Raw genomic sequence first — 21,117 nt, forward strand, 5'->3', positions numbered from 1 at the left:
CCCTTTTCTCTTCTTTTGTCAGATTCTTCTCCGTTTCTTCCCCAACCACCCAAATCATATTTTAATTCACCTAAACCTGCTCAGAGACCAGAGCGAGAGGCTGACCCGTCATCAGAGGAACATCATGGCACGGTCAGCTCCGGTCTTCCTCTCCACGGCGCCGGCACTCCCACGTCTGCCTCCTCCCCGGCACCTCAGCGCCGCGGCCTCGGCTCTCAGGATTCCAGGATGAGCAGCTCTGCTAAAATCAACCAGCCGCCTCGCGATAGAGTTCAGCAGGCCTTGGAAAGAGTGAAAGCTGCCGCCTCCTCTGAAACTGCTACCGAATCTCGAGGACCAGAGCCAAAGGCTGAACTGAATCAGTCGCCTCCGGCTCTGCCTCCGAAAACTAGAAAAGTCAAACTTTCAGTAGTTCCTCCGGTTTCTGAGCAGTCCGACAGGGGGGATACGGACATGGATGAAGAGACTTATTCCAGTAGTCAAGAGAAAGTGAAGGCCAAAAAGGTGCGGTCCTTGTTGTTATGAATTTAGTGCTTTTAATAATGTTTGCCCGCCATTTCCCAACATAATAGTCATCTGTTTTGAGAGAACCATAAATCATCTCTTAGTTTTGTTGGAACAAATCCTTCACCCATGAACACAAGCATCACAGATTAGCTGCCTGATGCTTGACACCACTAACTGCCTGTGGTTAACCTTTGACTTGTTGTTTTGGGTGTTAGTGGAAAGCACTTTTTTAGTTTTTTTTTTTTTTTTAATCTGTATACTGCATGATATGCATCTGACTCCAATAACAAATTTATCTTCTTCTCTTGGCCTTGATCACCCTTTCCTCACTGCATGTTCAATTCACCTTGATGCCATGTTCTCTGTTTGCAGGAAAACATCACGGAAAATTTAAATGGTAATGCCCCAGGGGTCAATAGTCTCCGTCCAGGAGATCTATTTGACGTTGAGCTGTCCAAAATTGACAGCAGCCTGGGCATAAATGTCACGGTACTGTTCGACAAGGTTTTCACCCTCTCTTTGTTTTGGCTCCTTTCTGGCTCGTCCTCCTCACTGTCGCTCTTCTGTGTTTGGTTTGGTTTTGGTTGGTTTCTTTTGGAGTAGCTTCTGGTAATATAACTAATTTTGCATGTGTGTTTTTTTTAATCTTTTCATTAAAAAAATGCTAATAAAGTCCTAGTATCTTTTGCACTTTGGCAATAATGACCAACAACTGCATACAAAGAGCTGCTTTGTGGGATTTTCTATGGCTGGCTTCAGTTTATGACAGATTTTTTCTGGAGCGCCATTAATCAAACTTTTCTCTCAGAAAATTCAGAAATTGATTTGCTGGGATTTTTACTTAGAGACGGCAACATTCAATTTACCAGTTACTAGATTATGTATATCCCTATAAGCTGTCCGCTATGCATTATGGTTAGTAATCATTTATTGTCTTAACATTTCTAACACGAATAGTATTTATTTAGGATCTGATTATGCACATCTTGAGCTCATAGTATATTCATCGAAAGGACAAATTGTTACTCGAGTGTTGTTGATCATTTGTGTTTTATATCTCTAATGTAAATTTGTCAATAACATCATGTTGAATAATGTATCATTTTCAGATACATCTTTGCTGAACGATAAATGCTCCAACTGTTGTCTTAGAAAATCAAGACTTATTATTCAGTGCCCCAGTAGTTAGTACCGCCCTGCTAAAGCCCTAAAACAATTTTAGACCCTTTTACTGCAGCACTCCGCAACTTTCTGGCTTTGGAGATTTATTATACAAAGTCGTAAGTTTGGCTTTCAGATTTCTTCTGTTTTTGCTTTAGATTCTCAAATTAATTCAAATGTTAGACGGAGATAATCTGAGTAAATTAACAATGCAACTGCATTGTTTATTAAACATTGTTTATTAAAGGTGGAAAATCATCCTGACTGTATATGGCATGTTATTGTCTCCCAAACCTAAAAACTGGCTGTGCCCCACTGGCAGCAACAACTTACAATTTTAAGTCCAAACTTTGACTAGGCCTCTCCAGAACCTTTTATTTTTTTCAGAGGTAAAAGTCGTTTCAACTTCCCAGACTATCACATTACAACCTTGTTTGACAGTTGGCGTAATGTAATTTCTCCAAAACGTTGTTAGTTTGATGCCAGATGTTGCAGGACGCACTCCTTCCAAAAGTCCCTGTTTTGTCTTGTTACTGCAAAGATTATTTTACTTAGAGCTTTACGGATCATGTTTTTCTGCAAATATAGCAAATATATAGCTGGGCCTTTTGTTGTTGTTGCTCAACGGGTGGTTTTAAACTTGAATTTCTCTAATGGGTGTCTTTTTTTTTATTATTGCGAACTATGGACAGGAATGCTAACTGAGCAAAGTGAGGCCTGCAGTGTTTTAGATATTGATCTGGCTTCTTTTGTGGCCTCCTGGATGAGTTGTTGTGAGAGGTCATGCTCTCCTAGGATCAATCACAAGTCTGTGTTTCTTCCTCTTATTGGAGTTCATCATAGTTGTAAAATCTAAGCAATTACTTTTTAACCCAGACTTGCAGATGACACTGGGTCTATGTATGATGATTTGTTGTTGAGTTTTCTTAGCTCACATTGTCAGATGGCTTATGGCTAAGTGATTTGTTTTTTCATTCAACCAGTTTGGCAGCCAAAGCTGGGTGTTGATTCATAATTTAGTAACTTATTCACAATGGCTTGTTTTTTGTTTTGTTTTTTTTTTTGACAGCTGTTTTCACTGAAATAATCCAAAAGCTGTATTTTGTATTTACTCCCATTATCTTTGTCTGATATAAAAATCTGCCTGCTGTTAAACCTTTATCTTGGTCTAATACTAAAACAAAACAACAGCAGAAGAAATTTTGAAGGAGTTAAATACTTTTTCCTAGTGCTATGCCTCCCTTGCCATCCTCCTGGCTGTGCATGACAGCTTAAATAAACTTTGGTCCTCATCCAGCCTTTTTTTGGTCACAGTTCCAGTTGTTTTAAACTTATTAGCTATTGTTCTGGCTGTACAGGCAAATCCAGGCAAGTAGCTATTTATCTTCCTACAAATGAGCTGATTTAGATCCCCAAACATTTGCTTTACTTTAATAACATCCTCACCCATTTTTAGGAGTGCCAAGTGAACCGTCGATGTCAGCTTTACAGCTCGGAGAAAAAGAAAGCCACGGATCACAAATTTATAGTGCTATATATATAGTTCAGGCTAAACACACTGTGATGCCATAATTTTGTTTAAAAAAATCTTTATTATGATGGGGGGGGGACAATTTAAGCAATTTTGACATCTTTACCAGAGGTGTTAATAGTTGCTGGCAGCACTGGAAAAGATCCAAGACTTGTTTAAGATAATTAAAAAACTCAACGTCTAGACATTTTATTTGATGGAACAATTTTTAGTTACAATTTTAAGGTAGAATAGGAAAAAAAAAACTTAACATTAACCATTAACCCAAATAGAAAAATCCTAAAAGTATCAACTTCCTTTGGCTAAAGAGTTTTTTTTTTTTTTTTCATTTCTTAGGGTGGAGCTAACACAACAGTGCGACATGGAGGCATCTATGTCAAAGCCCTTGTACCTAAAGGAGCTGCAGATCTCGATGGGAGAATACAGAAAGGTGAGCGGCTAATAACCGATGCCACATACATTACAGTGGAGATAAATTAACTAATGACGGGTGTGTCATTGGCGCAGGTGATCGAGTATTAGCTGTCAATGGAAAGAGTCTGGAGGGAGCCACTCATCACCAGGCTGTTGACGTCCTCAGAGAAACGGGCCAGGTGAGGGCTGGCGCTTACATGGATAACAAGCTGTTCAGCAGTCGTCCAGATGGCTTTGGTCGATATGTAAATCACGTTTTGTGTGTGCAGACGGTTCACTTGCGCCTGGAGAAAGGTCTTTCACCTGAGAACAGCAATCAAGCTCCCCTCACCCCTCAATCCAACACCCGCATCTCTGCCAGTAACCACTCTCAAACCAAGGACAAGGAGCAGCCACCAGAGGCCAAAGAGAAACCCGACTACAGCTTTGTCACGCAAGGTAAGACTTAATGAGGAGGGTTCTCAGCTGGTGTGTAGCTTCACAAGATTTTCCTTGAAAAGCTCATTAGTTTCCACAGACTGAGGTTGTCTTATCTTGAATACCGCTGATTATTTGAGGCAGCAATTTTTCAGAAATATTCACAATTCAACTCTTTGTTCTCACTCCCGGCAAAGTAACTTGCCATAGATAATGTGATTTGAAAGGAAATGAGCATGTCTGAACAAGCCATTAGCTGTGCCCTGGTGCCTATTCAGGGCTGAGCGGGCAGTCAGAACAAGCCGAACTTCCTAGAACCGACCGGAGAAGAAGCCGAACACATTTTTTCCTGGAATGACTTTGATTAAACATTTAAAAAAATTACACAGTTGTTTTTATATTCACCTCGTTTTTAAGAAAATGTACTAGAAATATATTTTTTATTAAACACGAAACACCACGAATAGTTGCATCAGCAGTTGTGACTATGCCTCCAGTTGTTTCTTAATGGGTTTTACTGAATGCTTCCCATTGTTATATTGCATGTCATTGGTTTACGTTAAATTACATAATGTAAGGCAGCTATAGTGTCCTAAAATTTCACCATCTCTACCATTTCTTTTTGTTTTGCAAAGAATCATCAGAAAACTCAGGCTGTAAATATGGAAAGCTTGCAGATGTTCCCCAAATGGACTTGCAGCTGCAATTGCACTGAAATGTGTTTTTCATGAAGTACACTGAGGAGGGATTGAATACGAATGCACACTACATTTTTCAGATTCTTTTATGTAAAAAAGAGGAGAAACTTCTAAGGGTGTAAAAATGAAGGATTCAAATCTTTCACCTCTAAGAGTCCGGTTTAGATGTAAACATGCAACCTTGAGGCAGGACTTTCAGGGCATAATTGTGATTAATCAGGCAAAGATTATCTAGTCATACTTTAACCAGAGAACTGAAATGGCTGAGTAGCTTCTGATTTACTTGACAATCAGATTTGTTTCTCTAAGAACATTGTGCACCCAAGTGGAAATTTCGTGTAATATCACAAAGTAAGAAGAAAATCTGATAACAAGTAACTTTCATTCTTTATTAACTGAACCTTAACCCGACGCTCAACGTGGTTCTTACTGCAGATTAACATCTTCGTTCCGACAGATAACACGTTTGACGTCCGTCTGCTGAAGAACACTTCTGGACTCGGCTTCAGCTTCAGCCGAGAAGAGCACGCCCCCGATGAGCCCAACGGCCCCAGCCTGGTGAGAGTGAAGAAGCTTTTCCCGGGCCAGCCGGCCGCAGAGAGTGGCCGCATCAACGTGGGCGATGTCATCTTGCGAGTCAATCAAACCTCGCTGAAAGGACTCTCACAACATGTTTGTACTTTGTTGTTTTTTTTTTTTTCTTTTTCTTTTTTTGTGTGTAATTGGAATTCAAATTTCTCTGCAGCGTTATTTTGATCATTATGTTTGTTTTTTGTTGTTGTTTTTTTTAATCATATATTGTTTGCACCTAGGAGGTGATATCAGCCTTACGAGGAACTGGACAGGAAGTGACGCTGCTGCTCTGTAGGCCTGAAAAAGGTGTTCTTCGAGACATGGACGCCTCAGCTTCAGTGAGCTGCTTTAAAAAAAAAAAAAAAAAAACGGTTTTATAGCTACAGTTTGCTAAATAATTACAAATTAAAAATGACATATTCCTTCTTAGACACCCAAGCCATCACCCAGGAAGGTGCCCGTAACCATTACAGAACCCAGTCAGAGCTTGAGCAGGACGGAGACGCCTCCTGAGACGACTCCGAAAACCCCCGTGGAAGAGGCTCTGGTGAGGCTGAACTTCAGGAGCCCCGGCCGACACAACAGCTACAGCGACAGCACCGACGGCGATGAGGAGGTGGAGAAAGCTTTCACCTCCAGCGCCTTTGAACACAGCTTGCAAAGCTGGGACAGGAGTGCCTATCAAACGCCCAGTGGCAACGCAGAACTGGGACGCTTTGACAGCTCTGGTCATCTGGACGGCACCTTCCACTCAGCTTTTTATTCTCCGAACCTCTCAAAGACGAGATTGGACCTCAGCAACAGGTACCTGATCTGTTATGCACTCCCCTACAATTGCAGACAGTTTTCTATATGACCCTCAACATTACCAAAAACGGCATATTTCGTCACAGGTGATAAATGAAACTGAGAAACGTTTCAGTACCTTTCTGTTATCTGCTGAAAGTCTTGCTTTCTCTCGCTCTTAACATTCTGTAGCTTCCTTCGTCTCTGTGCTCCCTTTAACTTTATTTTTAGACACCTCACTGATTTATAATTTCTAACTTATTTTTGTTTGACTGATGAGGGTCGACGTATCTGCACCTGTCATCACGTGTTGTGCATTCTCTGAGCAGGAAGTTAATTAAGACCCGATTTCAGTCACTAGCCAGTTTCTCGATGCATCTTTTTTTTTCTTCTTTTTTCAAAAAATATTTCCTTAAATCTTTGCAAATGTTTTGAAAGGAGTTCTTCGTCACCTGTGGAAGTCGATATGGAGTCATCTCCTCTGCCTGTGATATCCTCCGCCTCTGCCCCCAGTCCTGATCCCCTGCCCCCTCCAATGTCGCTGCCCTTAAAATTCAAATTCCCCAGCAATGGACAGGATGTAGAAGAAGTGATCCCGGTAAGGACTTCAGAAAAGAGGAACAGTGTAATTTAAGACAGCTGTGCTAAAATAAGGATCTAGATCTGTCCATGCATGGTCATTCCTATAATAGAGTTTTGTTTTTTTTTTTTGTTATTAGGAAGCAGAGCTGATGATTTCTTTGTTGAAGTCAGAAAAAGGCAGCCTTGGTTTCACCCTCACCAAAGGCAACGATCAAGGTTGTTACATCCATGACATTGTCCAGGATCCGGCTAAAGCAGATGGACGGCTCAGGCCTGGCGACCGAATGATCAAAGTATGAATTCACAGCAATGTCTTTTTTTTATTTTTTATTTTTTTGTCCATTTGAATAAAAAAAAATACTTAAATTTAATCTCTAATTAGTTCAGATTCAGTCGCATCTTTTTTTTTTTGTTTTGTTTTGATCATTGCTGTATCAGTTTTGGATAGGTGTTTCAATTTATTTTCAACTATTTCATTTTGTGGATGCATTCTTTTCTTCCAACAGGTTAACAACACAGATGTGAGTTCAATGAACCACACTGAGGTGGTCAGTCTAGTCCGTGCTGCCCCTCCTCTGGTTGATTTGGTGGTGGGAAGGATTCTGGAAGCTCCCAAATTCCCAGTGGAAGCCCACCTGCTCCCTGATATTTGCTTCAGGAGCAGCCAAGAGCCACTGGGTAAGAAATGTCCCTCTTTTAGACATTAAAATATGTTCAATTTGTTGTTGGACTCTTCAAATTTTGTATTCTGAATTACTTCCTGTGTCTAAATTAACTTTTATCTCTTTTTTTTTTGTTTATTTCTTAGGATTGGTCCTAGATGGGGGAAGGGACAGCATTTATGGGGTCTTATTTGTAAAAGATGTCATACCAGGTTCACCAGCCTCAAAAGAGGGAAGCTTGAAACCACTTGACCTTATCCACTACATTAATGGGGCTCCAACCCAGGATCTAACTCTGAGTGAGAGTACCAGACTCCTGGAGCTCTCCCTGAATGACCTTTGTCTGAAGGCCACAAGGTATCACACACTCAATGTTGAATCTATCCAATGTTTAGCTTGTTCTGTTTTATCTTGACAACTTGTGATATCTACAAAATAAATTCAGAAACTACAATTTTTTTTTACTTGCTCTGTTCTTTGTTCCTCAGAGATGGAATGCCTGTATCTCCTGAACATAAACATGTCACTTTTCTGGACAACAACCTGTCCAAGCTGTCATCCGGCATGAATGGTTTGTATTGCATGTTGAAGACTTTTTTTATTATTATTATTTGGGACTTCATTTCATCTAGCCTTTTTTTATGTAACAATAGCAATTTTTTTGTTGTTTTAAGGGTTTCTTAAAAGGAACGGTTCCAGAGACACTGAGGATCTCGCCGGACTTTGTCCTGCAGAGGTGAGCCACGAACCTCATTTTAAGTTTTTGTGGTAAAACTTTAACTTTTGTTATTTATTTGTAAGTAAGCCCACACAATGTCCTTCAAAGTTTTTCAGGCTCCTTGAGCTTTCACTTCTTTATCTTGGTGTATTTAAATGAAACCCAATGAAATTTATTACAGTTTGTTGTTTTAATCTGACAAAATATGAAAAAGCTCCAAGGAAAAGAAGTGTTTCTGACAAATAGAGTCACAGTGAGCTTCTGTTAAAGGGAACCCCATATGTTTCTTTTTGTGAGTGTAGGAGGAGATCATAACGTTGGATCTGGAGAAGCCACCGTCTGGAGGTCTCGGTTTCTCTCTAATTGGAGGGGAGAGGGGGATCTTTGTGAAGTCCATCACTCCAGGTGGCATCGCAGAGTCCTCAGGACAGCTGAAGGTTGGAGACAGGCTGCTCAAAGTGAGTACTGTTAGACTTTTGTTGTTTCCTATATAATCTTGGCTTGTTTTAATAAAAAAAAAAAATTCTCTGAATTTTTGAAAACGTATTTCACACATAAGCCTCAAACACAACATGCAGCCTTTTTTGATGGTTTTAATATGGCCGACTGTCTTTCATCTTCCAGGTGAATGATGACCTAATGACTAATATCTCCCACACCAAAGCTGTCACTACCATTCGAAAATCTAAAGGCCTGGTGCATCTGATTGTTTCAAGACCACCTGACCAGAACCCAAACACATACCTGGCCTATCTACCTATAAACTCTGACAAGTGCAATGGTAACACAGGTACAAGCCAGGGCTTCAGTTCTGCTCTTCAGGTTTTTATTAACAGCTGCTAAACTTGAATTTAAATTTTGTTTTTTAATCTTTTTTAGATCTGAGCGAGGATAGTGGAGTGACCACTAAGCTTCGGATGTTGGTTGAACAGAAATCCACCAACCTCCCTACTATACCGCCAATAGGTACTGCAGATAAAACAATAGAACAAATGAACTCGGAGGGTAAAAAAACTGAAAATTGCCCTCTTAATGTTTCTAATCTACCTTGACAGACTATGACGATGGTCCTCTGGAGGAGAAAAAAGACACGGAGCTTTCAGAGGACACGGACTGTGATGGATGCTCTTTACCTGAAGACTCTCCTGTGGTACAAATTCAACATCAAACTTAATAAAACTCAGCCATTAAAATGTTTCTTTATTGTTAAATTGCTCGTTTCTAATTCACGCAGAGTTCTCGGAAAGCAACGTGGCAAGAAGAGAGCGTCGACAACCCAAGGAATGAAAAGTACGAGTTTGGATTTGGATGTAAACTTTAGCAAAATGAAGGTTGTGTTGCCATGTTTTCTGAAATGCGTGCACTGTTTCTGCTCGAAACAGCAGCTACCTGCAGATGAGTGCTGTGCAGCCAGACGATGAAGACTTCACATGGGGAAGTGATGAGCTCCCCATTGAAAAGATCAGCTCCCAGTCAACAGATGGTAGTTTATTTTTTTTTTTTTTTAAATAAATGAAACTTGGGATTTGATTGGTTTCAGGAAGGAGATCTGAATGATTTAGTTTTGGATGTATCTTTTTATTTCGCACAGACAAGTCAATCATCACTAAGGATGAGCTGACCGCTTTACCCCTTGTCAGAGTGGTTCCCGGTGGCCAGTACACAGGAACTAATCTCCACTCTAAAGTCCGTGTGATAAAGGGGCTCCTGGACCAGAAAATCCCACTGCAAGAATTTGAAGTAAGTTTGGATCTAAATGCCTGTAGTAGCTGGTACAGGAGCTGTTTCTAGGGAATATAGGGGGTTCATCTATTGGCCGGAAGAATGTGGGATTTCATTCTTTAACACGGTCAGTTATTCTTCTAGTACTTTAATTTCCTCCACCAAACCAGAAATATGTTTCTGTTTATGAAGATCTAACTGCAAATATATTTTTGTCTACTCTAATTTGGAATCCTCTCATTTTCCCAATTGTCACACCTCACAAGTTTAGAGATGTTCACCCAGAGTTTTAGTAAAGCACAACAAATGATTTTTGATAAAATAAAAAAAAAAAGTGAAAACATTAGTTTTTATCTTTCTATCTGTTAGAATCTTCAGAATCTACAGCCGCTTGATGACTGCTTAGTCGGTCAGACCAAGGAGAACAAGAAGAAGAACCGCTACAAGAACATTATTCCATGTAAGAAAAGCATCGCAGCTTTTTCCACTTGTTTTTTTTTTTTTTTTCCAAATTAAAACTAATAACACTAAACTCGTATCTTGTAGTCGACACAACTCGTGTGGTTATTGGCAAAGACGGCGGATACATCAACGCCAACTTCATCAACATGCAAGTGAAGAACGAGCACTTCAAGTACATCGCCTGTCAGGGACCTCTGCCCACCACGCTGGGCGACTTTTGGCAGATGGTGTGGGAGCAGAATGCCAACGTGATAGCCATGATGACTCAGGAGATCGAGAGCGGCAAAGTGAAATGTCAGCGGTACTGGCCAGACACGCCGAGGACGGCGGAGATGGTGGACGACAGGTTGCAGATAACTCTCGTCAAAGACCAGCACCTGGACCACTTTGTCATTCGCCTCATTGAGGTCAAAGATGTCCAGGTGAGCGTGATTTTATGCTGATTTACATCTCGGGCAGATTAAGTGGGACCTTCAACATCCGTGTGTTTCTCTTTTAAGACTAATGAGACGAAGCTTGTAACTCACCTGAACTACACCGGATGGCCTGACCACGGAACGCCCTCTCAACCCGAGCATCTGCTCACATTTATTTCCTACATGAGACACATTCATCGATCAGGACCCATCATCACACACTGCAGCGCAGGCATCGGTCGCTCAGGGGCCCTTATCTGCATCGACGTGGTTCTGGGCCTCATAAGTAAAGACGCAGACGTGAGTGTGCAAAGTTTTGTTTATGGGGGAGGTTTATTTCATTAGTGTAATCTAATAAAAAAATATAAATATATATATATTTTTTTTCCTTTAGTTTGATATTTCAGATGTTGTGCGAAACATGAGACTTCAGCGGCATGGAATGATCCAGACAGAGGTGATTATCTCTGATGTATTTAGTAGCTGAATTTGTTATATTTATCTCTACGATGTTTAGCTCATCTTTCACTGCTTGTTTTGTTTTTATAGGAGCAGTACATTTTCTGCTATCAAGTGGCTCTCTATGTCCTCAGATGCCTTAAAGCAGAAGAAAACATCTCAGGATAGCAACCATATCTTCTAGATCCTGGGTGACCAGTCGGAGCAAAGCAGAACAAGTCAATACAGGCAAAAATGGCCAAATTACACTACTTTTTAATGCCTTTATCTATTCTCCCTCGCCCCCCCGCTGAGAATAAATCATTTAAGAAGTATATTTTCTATTTTTGCTTTTTGTTCTCTGTAGCTGCTGCTCTTTTTCACTGCATTTATGCAAGCTGCTGATTGTATTTCCTATCAAACAAGAGAACGTTAATGTTTTATTTTTCCTTTAGATTTTTTTATTATTATTATTGATGATGAAATGATTTTATATTTTATGTGGAACATTTATGTGTATGTTGATGCTTGAACTGGCCTTGACAGAATACTGTGTCAGTATTTGCTATGTAAATCTATTATACAGTTATTACATACTGCCTGAGGCAAATGATAAACTGAAAGTGTACATATTATTAATCTATGGAAAAATTAAACTGGATGTGTTTGAAATATTATGTAGAGGGAAATTTCTTTTAAATAAGATCAAATATTAAAAGTTTTATTTTGTCTTCTCGTATTTTATTGTTGAGCATTTTACAGCTGTTTCGGTTGCATTCATGCCATGTAATACGATTGCAGTCACACTCCAAGCTTCAATCATTTGATCCTTAAACACGACTCTAGCGGATAGCACGCTCCCAAAATGTCAGAAGAAGAAACGTTGCTGTATTTACTCTGTTTGCTTCACCCCTGCGACATAGATGCCATAAAAGTGACTGCACTCTAAAAAAGTGTTATATGGGCTGAACTTGGTATGTGGTATGTTGTGCTCTATTGAAATGTTATTGTTTGACTTCAAGTTTACACAATAAACCTTTTTGAGTCTGAAGACTATGAATGATGCACATTGCGACCTTCACAATGCAACAGACTTTATGCATCATTGAGATGCACTCTACACATATTTCTTTGATCTAGTTTTGTATATTTTAAGGCATTTTGAACCTATAAACCAGATTGCAATCATTCGAACATTTTAGTTCAGACAGTAGCTGACGACTTCTACCACTATGTGGTGCCAAAATATGGATTTTTTTTTTCTTTAAGCTAATTGGAAGCATTTGTTCTGGCATATTTTGTAATATTTGGAAATTACAGTGCACAGAGTTCCTCTGTAGTCTGGAAATGTATGGAATATAATTTTATTTTCCAAGTGTTCAAATGTGTTGAAAACATTTGTATGTCTTTGCATTATTCTTATTTCTTATTTTGTGGTCTGAAAGTTGTCCTTCCTTTGTTCCTCAGAGTTCCTGTCATTTTTCTTTTCTCCCTTCATTCCTGTCTAGTTCTTTCTGCATTTCTTCCTTGTGTCCTACCCTCTCTTCCATCCAGTCTTAGTTTCTTCTGTCCTTTTTTGAGCCCTTTGTCCTACTTTCTTTCCTACCTTGTTTCCTACCTGCTCTCCTTTGTTCCCTCCTTCTATTTTCTTGTTTATTGCATAATGTATATTTCTAGGCCTGTATGTTGTTGGCATATTTACTACAAATTTATAGTGAACTTTAGTATTTCATATAAGTCTATGCAAATTATTTGAAATTGAGAAAATTAGGTCCAGAAAAGTGGATTTTTTTTTCATGAAAAGTATGTAGGAATCCTGTATGCTAATGCGTATTAAGAACAATAAAACTTGTTGCTCAAAATGTTGGCTAATATTCACTGATATGGCCATTTGTTGAAGGGTTCCATATAACTCTGCTTTACCTTCAGTTTTCTAATTTATTTTTTCTGTTCAACAATGGAGGACTTACCAGTACATTAAGTCTAAGTTGGGTGTAAAAAAAAATCTGGCTTAGTGTTTTGAAGCTACAAAAGAATGCATAGGGATTCTAATTTTAGCAATATTTATTCAATTCAATTACTACTTTTTGGATGAGTGCAAAAATCAACAATATTGTATCTGCTCAGACTGTAAACTATTTTCTGTTTTATATATATATTCTGTTTGAAATACACTCTTGGACACATATTTATGTATGTAGATATGGATATGTAGTACTTTTGCAGAATTGTTACAGAATACTTTAGATCAAAACTTAGTCAAAGTCCTAAATCCAATGAAGTCGCTGTGGTGGGCAGGAAATTGCTTTTCCACAAATGCCCACCATCCAATTTCAAAAGTCTGAGCTGTTTCAAAATGAGTGGGGCAGAAATGTCAGTATTTATATGTCCAAAGCTGATTGAGATGGAGGTGAAAAGTTTCTTAGACTTAATTGTAAAAATAAATCTTTTACAAAGTTCTCACTCATGAGGGGCATTAAAAATATTTGCTTCTGTCTACTGCCTCACTCTAAAGACATTTTATTCAACTGATAAAGATTTTCTCTCTCATTTGTCAACATTTATGGAAACCATATCATCACAATAAAGCTTTGGAGAGATCTGTATAGTCAAAAACTTAGATGCTTATAGTTGAGCCGCATTGCCTCCTTGTGGCTAAATATTTAAATCAGAGCAAAACTAAAACACAGCCTGCTTATTTAAATCCTCCTTTGCTTTCATAGTATAATTGATAATTTCATGAGCAGAAGCTACTTTGTAAAACTTTTTAATTAACATAAGAAAAAAAATGGTTTCATTGAAATGTTTACAGATATGTTTAATTTTGTATGTAAATCCATCAAATTTGGGCAAGTGAATTTGTAATATAATAGCTTAAAGTAGAAATCCAGGCTCCTGCTTTTCCTAATTAGACTAAGGAAAAACAACAACAATCACACTAAAATAATATATGGATTATCCATAGATTATGCACAGGCTAATTTATGGATCAAAATCCATCAGGAAGAATGTATAATGTTGATAGTTAGACTAACTGGAGTCAATAAAATTTTTGTACAACATTCACTATAAAGGAACTTTATTTACTTATGAAAATAAGTAAATAACTCCATGTAAAACATTTAAAACAGGGATTTGGGACTTCACTTTCAACACACTCAAAACACAGAACAGGCAGCAACAATCTCAAGGTTGCAACACTGTCAATTTGAACGATATATTGAAATCTGATTGTTCTAAATAGGTTCTCTAAAATATGACACACTGGGGAAAAAAAAGAATCACTACTGTCCGATTATTTTTTGAAACACGGGCCATTATTTCATTATCTTCTCCATTATCTCATTATCATCTCCATAGCAACACAGTTAGTTTGACTAGAAATAATCTCACTATTGATATAAAAAAGTTTCGAGGAACGTATTTTCGGTTATATGATATAACGTGTTGTCAATAATCTGTCCAATAAACGGGAAGGGGAAATGACGAGGGCGTAAACGGACGTGACGTCGGCCCCCGTGTTTTGTATGTAATGGCAGCGTACACATTGGCCACGCTTGCCGCATAAAAATAGTTTTTTTCCCCCCCTTAATTTTTGACACGTCTTGGTTTGAACAATCTGTGGTCATGCCGGGGAGGCAAAGCAACAAATTACCCAACAACCTGCCGCAACTTCAGAATCTCATAAAGAGAGACCCGCAGTCGTATGTCGATGAGGTAGGTGCTGGGAGAAAGCACACCACCATGGGTTAAAGTTGTGTGGTGATCGCTTTTAATGCTTCTCTTCTGCTCCAGTTTCTCCAGCAGCACCGCCATTATCAGTCCAATGTGGAGATCTTCAGGCTGCAGCCTGACAAAGCCAACAAGGACCTGGCGGAGCTGGTCATGTTCCTGTCTCAGGTATCCCAGCAGCATTCACTGTGAGACAACGTGGACAGCAGAGAGTGGGTAGAAATGTGTTGAAATGTCTCCCTGCCCTTCAGGTGGCTCACTGCTACACGCAGCAGCTGTCCACATTCCCTCGGGACCTGTCTGAGTTATTAAGGAGCTACCACACCATCATAGAGCCAGAACTGCGAATGGTGAGAGGCCTTTAAAAAAATAATAATAATAAAAACATGATGTGCAGCATCATGGGATTTTAAGATGTACAAAGATTTTAACTTGTTGTTGATGGCGTCCTTTTGCTCTTGTCAGACTTTCTGCAAGGCGCTGATTCTTCTGCGGAATAAGGATCTGATCGACCCCACAATCCTCCTGGAGCTCTTCTTTGAGCTGCTGCGGTGTCATGATAAACTTCTCAGGAAGGTCAGCATGGAAAATATCAACACACCCGTCAAAGCTCTTCACGTTTTTCATTACTGCGACGATGTTGTTTATGTGGTAGACCAACCAGGAGTGGGCAATATGGCCATAAAGTTATAGCCATCCTATTGTGGTACAGTTGTAATAACAATAAAAGTAACAGTGATAGCTATATATTACTTCTTTTTTTAGGGAACTGTATGGCTGTGACTGCATGGCGTAGTGCTTACAGCCCCACAAACACAAATACTACTCTTGAAAAACATACCCATTTGTAATATGCTTCTTTAGGATAGCAGTGATTTTTTAATCATTCAAATTCATTGATTTTTTTTTTAATACTCCCATTAAATAAACAGTGGGGAAGAAATGTAAAAATAACAACCCCTACAATGGAAAAAAATAAATCTTACGTTTAAAAAAATGTACCACCATAAATGATAAACGATGCGATAGATGCCCACCCCTCAGACTAACATGAGTAATGCATATGTGTGAAATGGAAATGTATATATATTTTTTTTATCCTCAGACTCTTTACACACACATCGTGACAGATATCAAAAACATCAACGCGAAGCACAAAAACAACAAGATCAACACGGTAAGTTGAGTGTATCTGAGTCTGTGTCAATTTTCTCTGATCATCCAGCTTAAAGTGATCATCCCTGTTGTATTGTGCTTCATTACAGACCCTGCAGAACTTTATGTACACAATGCTGAGAGACAGTAACCCCATAGCGGCCAAGATCTCCTTAGACGTCATGGCTGAGCTTTACAAGAGGAACATATGGTGGGTTTCATATAAGATCCGTGAAACCCGGACGTTCCTTGTGAATTGCTGTGTCTCATAACCTGATTGTATTCCTACTCAGGAATGATGCCAAAACGGTTAACGTCATTACAACGGCATGCTTCTCCAAGGTGACAAAGGTAGGCTTTTCATTTAGGGGCAAGGAATACATTTCACAATCTGTACCGAGAAATAAATAAACATGACGTGCCTCTCCGCTAGATTATTGTCGGAGGCCTAAAGTTCTTCCTGGGCAAAGACGAAGATGAAAAAAACGAGAGCGATTCGGAATCCGAGGCAAGTTTGACGCACGAGGTGGTCACCTGTGCAGGTGAGACCGTCTCTGAAGCCTCAAAGTAAAAAAAAAAAAAAAATCTTTTTTTTTTTTTTTTTTTTTTTTTTAGAACGAAGGTACATCTGCAAGAGACCTGATGGTGAAATACTCGACAGGCAAAAAAAACACCAAAAACAAGAAGAAGCTGGAAAAAGCGATGAAAGTCCTCAAGGTAGCAGTGTCGTGAAAACACAGAAGCACGTATTATATCTGTGCTCTTCAGTCGGGACAATCCTCATTCAAAATACTCAGCATTGATGTGCACCTCGTGTACTATGCAACTATGAGTGCTTCCATTTTAAGTTGGAATAAACACAGGGGTGTCCTAATTTAATCCTGACCACAAACATGCGTTTCATTTACACATGTTGTTGCCGTTTGACTGTTAATTTGGTGTCATTTTTTATGTCCCTGCAGAAACATAAGAAAAAGAAGAAGCCCGAAGTCTTCAATTTTTCGGCGATCCACCTCATTCACGATCCTCAAGGTACGCTCGCCTACTGTCTCTGCACTCTTATGCACTGATTGGCGTTCTAGTTTACCGAGCGGCTAACCATCAAGTCAATCTTTTGATCAAGATTTCTCAGAGAAGCTCTTGAAGCAGCTGGAAAGCTCCAAGGAGCGCTTTGAGGTGAAGATTATGATGATGGAGCTCATCTCTCGTCTGGTCGGAATCCATGAGGTCGGTTTCGTTTTCGATTCAGCGCGTCTCCGACATCTTATGAAATGACAAATATCAGTGTAATCACTTTTGCTGTTTGGCTTCTGCAGCTCTTCCTCTTCAATTTCTACCCCTTCATCCAGAGGTTTCTGCAGCCGCATCAGAGGGGTAAGTGTCGCTCGGTGTCAAGCTGCGCTTCGTTTTTCGGGGATTTTTCGTAACGGTGCGCTGCGGTCTCTGCAGAGGTTACAAAGATTCTGCTGTGTGCTGCCCAGGCTTCGCACCAGCTGGTTCCACCTGAGGTACGTCCTAATCTCACGCTGCGATTTACAAAGATTACACATCAGGGTGTGAGATTGTTTGTGTGTGCTGCTTCCTGCAGGTCATTGAGCCTATGATCATGACTATCGCCAACAACTTTGTGACAGACAGGAACTCTGGGGAGGTCATGACTGTCGGGTAAGAAGTTAATAAATGCTCAAATAATGTCCTTTTTCACCTCTTTGTGGACAACTCTGTTAAACTGTTAGGTTTTTGTGATGCAAAAAATAAAATGAATAAATAAAATTAGACGATGTTTAGTCTAATTTCCTCCATATTTATATTTACGTATTTCCTGAACAGTTAGCTAAGTCATAACTAATCCTAAAGGGAAAAATAATTTTAGTTGTTTGGTTTTAGCTTTAAGTATGCACCCCTTAAAGTAAAAGTATGTATGTTATATATATATATATATATATATATATATATATATATATATATATATATATATATTTTTTTTTTTTTTTACATATGAGACAGATAATCTGTGAAAAGATTAAGTCCTCTGCCTTCTCCCAGTTCTCCCAGTGCTGTCTAGAAGCAACCAATGAGGTCTTAGCGATGTCAGTCATCTCTGATATGCTTTGCCATAGTTTTAATTTAAGGATGCACACAGTAATGCACCAAGCTTATTGACACATTTGAGAGATGGATCATATTTGCACTTTTTAGCATCAACGCCATCAGAGAGGTGGCAGGCCGCTGCCCTCTCGCCATCAATGAGGATCTGCTGCAGGACTTGGCTCAGTACAAGACCCACAAGGACAAGAGTGAGCAGATTTTCTTCTATTTATTTATGAAATTGTTTTGTTTTGTTTTTTTTAATACAATTTCCTATTCTATTCACACTGTCTTATGCTGCATTTTCAGATGTAATGATGTCTGCCAGAGGATTGATTCAACTGTTCAGAAATCTCAATCCACAGTTGCTGCACAAAAAGGACAGGGTGAGCTCATTAAGTGTGTCAAACCCTGACGCTCATTAGCCCAATACAGTGTACTCAGTAAGGAACAAGAGGGACAACACAACATCACATTGAATTTATAATGCATGCTAAAAAAAAAAATAAGTTGGAAAACTTGTTCCATTGCTGCTTTTTCAGCTCTTAGCCCTAAAAATAAGTTGAGTATCTATAACAAAATCAAATCTGTTGTGTAGGGGAGGCCAACAGAAGCCTCCACAGAGGCCAAAATAAAAGACTATGGAGAGCTTGAGGCTAAAGACTACATTCCCGGAGCTGAGGTCCTGGAGGTGGAGGAGGAAAACAAAGAGGAAGAGGAAGGTCAGCTGCTGTTGCACTCAGGAACTAGTGGTTAATATAGAAATGGCATCCAGTGTTGTCCTGCACACGCTTGAGAGATTTTTGATTTTACCGGCGATGTTGTTCCCTACAATTCATCAGATGGTTGGGAGAGCGCTAGCATCAGTGACGACGACGAGGACGGAGAGTGGGTTGACGTTCACCACTCATCTGATGAAGACGCAGGAGAAGTGGTGAGAAGTGGGACACACAACCAGTCAGGCTGCAGAAACCTGGCGATTTGAATTCATTTTAAGCACTTCCGACATTTCTCCAAGGCTGAGAAACTCCAGAGTATTCCGGCTGAAGAGAGAAAAGTGAAGGCAGCGGCGGTCAGCGGCAGCCGGCTCCTCACTCAGGACGACTTCAAGAAAATCCGCCTGGCCCAAATGGCAAAGGAGGTCAACGCTGCTCCAGGGAAGGGTCAGAAGAGGAAAATGGCAGACAGTGACAATGAAGAGGATAAGTGAGTAACACAAAGCAGAACAATATTTAAGTTCTGCCTTTTAAAATTTTGTATCTGACTTAAAATCGTTTTTGTTTTTTGACCTTCTGATAACAGATTTTAACCTAGTTCTGTTCAAGAATCTCAATAATATACAAAGAAAAAAACAGCATTCAACAGAGTTCTGTCTAACCTTCTTACTTTGAGTCTTGATCCGTTTTGTTTTTTTTTTTTTTATATATATATTAGGATTTTATATTCACACTGTGAGAAAACCATTACTGTAAAGCAGGGTTTTATAATAATCTATAAAATGATCTTGATTTTACGTATTGAAGAAAAAAATATTATTTTAGAGTTTATCATCTGTTTGCTGTTAACATGTGGATTTACTAACCTAGCTTTGTTTTTTTTTGTTTTTTTGTTTCTTTTTGCAGCTCAGAAAACAACAGAGCAAAAATATTGAAATATTTTTTTTTTCTCTTTTTCGTCAACATTTCAGAGGGGAGCTGCTGACGCTGAGACACATCGAGAAACTGCACAAAAAACCAAAATCAGACAAAGAAACCCGACTTGCAACAGCCATGGTAACGTCTTACGCCTGCTTTCAAATTTTACACCGAATCCGGAGTAACTGGATTACTCCGGATTCAATAAGCAGTTATCGATGACCACTAAAGGTACGTTTGCTGTCTAGGCCGGACGAACGGATCGAAAGGAATTTATGAAGAAGCGGACCAAGCTGAACCCGCATGCCAGCACCAGCAACAAGGAAAAGAGGAGGAAGAAGAACTTCATGATGATGAGACACAGTCAGAACGTCAGAACAAAAGGCAAACGCTCCTTCAGAGAGAAACAGGTAGCTCAAAATATATATAATTTTTTATTTCACTATGGCTAAATCACCTGTTTTGGCTGGAAGGAGAGAAATATTTTGACTTTTGGAATTGCAATTATTATTATTTTTTTTTTTTCATCCAGCTCGCGCTTCAGGCCGCCCTCCTGAAGAAGAAGAAGCAGTACAAGTAGGACAAGCAGGAGGCGCTCATGCTGGCTCCGACGGCCATCACAGAAATGTACCTTCGACTGGGTCAAATAATATCCGTTAAATGGCATGTTAACTTTCTATTTTCATGTATTTGTGTGCAAATGTACATTATCTTACACTCTTTTGAAATAAATAACCAAATTGCTGTTGATGTTTTGTGACTTAATTTTTTGAACATCCCAAATTGTAATTATAAAGAAAAAGTTTTTGCAAAGATGTTACATGTACAGAAACAGTAATGATTGTTGCTTCCTTCAGTTTCCTCCTTTTCATGCGAGTGTAAGTCAGGTTAGTTTCGTGACCTCGTTTCAGGTTTCCTCATTTTTACAATTGCTTGCAGGAATTTGCAGACACAACTCAGATATACTGTAAAGACTTATGCCAAGGTGCAAAAATGTTAATGTGTAATTTTATGAGACTTTATTGCACAAGTCAACTATGTATGTAATTACATTTTAACTTTGGGTCTTAGTGCTCTGTACAGGAAGTCCTGTTAGGCAGACTGAGTTATTTAAATGTCAGGATGAACTACTGACAGAATATAACTGGTACTCTGGTTCAAAGTTGAATTTAGCATTGTTTTATCCACTGATTTCTCAGTGATACCAATTTTGTTTTATATTTCAGAGAGAAACTTAACAATGACAAATTACTTTGGGATTTGGAGATATTCATGGTCCAATAAAATTCAATGAGTTAAAATAAAATGCCTTCAATAAAATTTCAAATGATTATTTTTACTATACTAATTGTCTTGTTAAGCCTTTTTGTGAAATCGGGGGAGGACAGGGAAATCTGAGAAAATACAGTAGCCTTCATAAA

General features: G+C 39.2%; 2 protein-coding genes across 8 annotated transcripts in view; both read left to right on the forward strand.

Annotated features, from left to right (window-relative positions):
* ptpn13 (protein tyrosine phosphatase non-receptor type 13) overlaps nucleotides 1-11,961 on the forward strand; it is a 46,377-nt gene extending 34,416 nt beyond the window's left edge. For 2 of the 7 annotated variants that reach the window (XM_015051346.1, XM_015051351.1), the window contains 26 exons: nucleotides 23-504; nucleotides 880-1,011; nucleotides 3,536-3,629; nucleotides 3,707-3,792; nucleotides 3,883-4,051; nucleotides 5,186-5,400; nucleotides 5,541-5,639; nucleotides 5,732-6,105; nucleotides 6,526-6,685; nucleotides 6,807-6,962; nucleotides 7,176-7,347; nucleotides 7,478-7,688; nucleotides 7,820-7,902; nucleotides 8,006-8,067; nucleotides 8,352-8,507; nucleotides 8,674-8,839; nucleotides 8,929-9,015; nucleotides 9,105-9,199; nucleotides 9,284-9,339; nucleotides 9,432-9,532; nucleotides 9,641-9,789; nucleotides 10,141-10,231; nucleotides 10,318-10,655; nucleotides 10,734-10,949; nucleotides 11,044-11,106; nucleotides 11,199-11,961. In XM_015051346.1, coding sequence (XP_014906832.1) covers nucleotides 23-504; nucleotides 880-1,011; nucleotides 3,536-3,629; nucleotides 3,707-3,792; nucleotides 3,883-4,051; nucleotides 5,186-5,400; nucleotides 5,541-5,639; nucleotides 5,732-6,105; nucleotides 6,526-6,685; nucleotides 6,807-6,962; nucleotides 7,176-7,347; nucleotides 7,478-7,688; nucleotides 7,820-7,902; nucleotides 8,006-8,067; nucleotides 8,352-8,507; nucleotides 8,674-8,839; nucleotides 8,929-9,015; nucleotides 9,105-9,199; nucleotides 9,284-9,339; nucleotides 9,432-9,532; nucleotides 9,641-9,789; nucleotides 10,141-10,231; nucleotides 10,318-10,655; nucleotides 10,734-10,949; nucleotides 11,044-11,106; nucleotides 11,199-11,276 — 4,091 coding nt within the window. In that variant the 3' untranslated portion in view covers nucleotides 11,277-11,961. The remainder of the gene's footprint in view (nucleotides 1-22; nucleotides 505-879; nucleotides 1,012-3,535; nucleotides 3,630-3,706; nucleotides 3,793-3,882; nucleotides 4,052-5,185; nucleotides 5,401-5,540; nucleotides 5,640-5,731; nucleotides 6,106-6,525; nucleotides 6,686-6,806; nucleotides 6,963-7,175; nucleotides 7,348-7,477; nucleotides 7,689-7,819; nucleotides 7,903-8,005; nucleotides 8,068-8,351; nucleotides 8,508-8,673; nucleotides 8,840-8,928; nucleotides 9,016-9,104; nucleotides 9,200-9,283; nucleotides 9,340-9,431; nucleotides 9,533-9,640; nucleotides 9,790-10,140; nucleotides 10,232-10,317; nucleotides 10,656-10,733; nucleotides 10,950-11,043; nucleotides 11,107-11,198) is intronic. The other 5 variants (XM_015051348.1, XM_015051347.1, XM_015051349.1 and 2 more) reach the window with 5 other exon arrangements.
* Nucleotides 11,962-14,575: 2,614 nt separating this feature from the next.
* On the forward strand, nucleotides 14,576-20,446 carry sdad1 (SDA1 domain containing 1). Its single transcript, XM_015051353.1, has 22 exons — nucleotides 14,576-14,804; nucleotides 14,883-14,987; nucleotides 15,071-15,169; nucleotides 15,285-15,395; nucleotides 15,925-15,996; nucleotides 16,085-16,185; nucleotides 16,268-16,325; nucleotides 16,408-16,482; nucleotides 16,590-16,691; nucleotides 16,937-17,006; nucleotides 17,098-17,201; nucleotides 17,291-17,348; nucleotides 17,424-17,482; nucleotides 17,563-17,639; nucleotides 18,174-18,271; nucleotides 18,372-18,448; nucleotides 18,661-18,784; nucleotides 18,905-18,996; nucleotides 19,081-19,268; nucleotides 19,750-19,834; nucleotides 19,945-20,106; nucleotides 20,229-20,446. The coding sequence occupies exons 1-22, from the start codon at nucleotides 14,715-14,717 to the stop codon at nucleotides 20,274-20,276; spliced, it is 2,055 nt and encodes a 684-aa protein (XP_014906839.1). The 5' UTR covers nucleotides 14,576-14,714; the 3' UTR covers nucleotides 20,277-20,446.
* The last annotated feature ends 671 nt before the right edge of the window (nucleotides 20,447-21,117 follow it).

The sequence above is a fragment of the Poecilia latipinna genome, unplaced genomic scaffold (genome assembly GCF_001443285.1).
Source record: "Poecilia latipinna isolate Pla-1442-1.1 unplaced genomic scaffold, P_latipinna-1.0 Scaffold1041, whole genome shotgun sequence".
Taxonomy (NCBI): Eukaryota; Metazoa; Chordata; class Actinopteri; order Cyprinodontiformes; family Poeciliidae; genus Poecilia; species Poecilia latipinna.

What these genes read in the sequence shown, in the direction of transcription:
- sdad1 (XM_015051353.1), top strand. Translation starts at nt 14,715, where the DNA reads ATGCCGGGGAGGCAAAGCAACAAATTACCCAACAACCTGCCGCAACTT. An exon ending in TGGTCATGTTCCTGTCTCAG is followed by an intron (nt 14,988 to 15,070) that starts GTATCCCAGCAG and finishes CCTGCCCTTCAG; the next exon opens with GTGGCTCACTGCTACACGCA. An exon ending in CTTTACAAGAGGAACATATG is followed by an intron (nt 16,186 to 16,267) that starts GTGGGTTTCATA and finishes ATTCCTACTCAG; the next exon opens with GAATGATGCCAAAACGGTTA.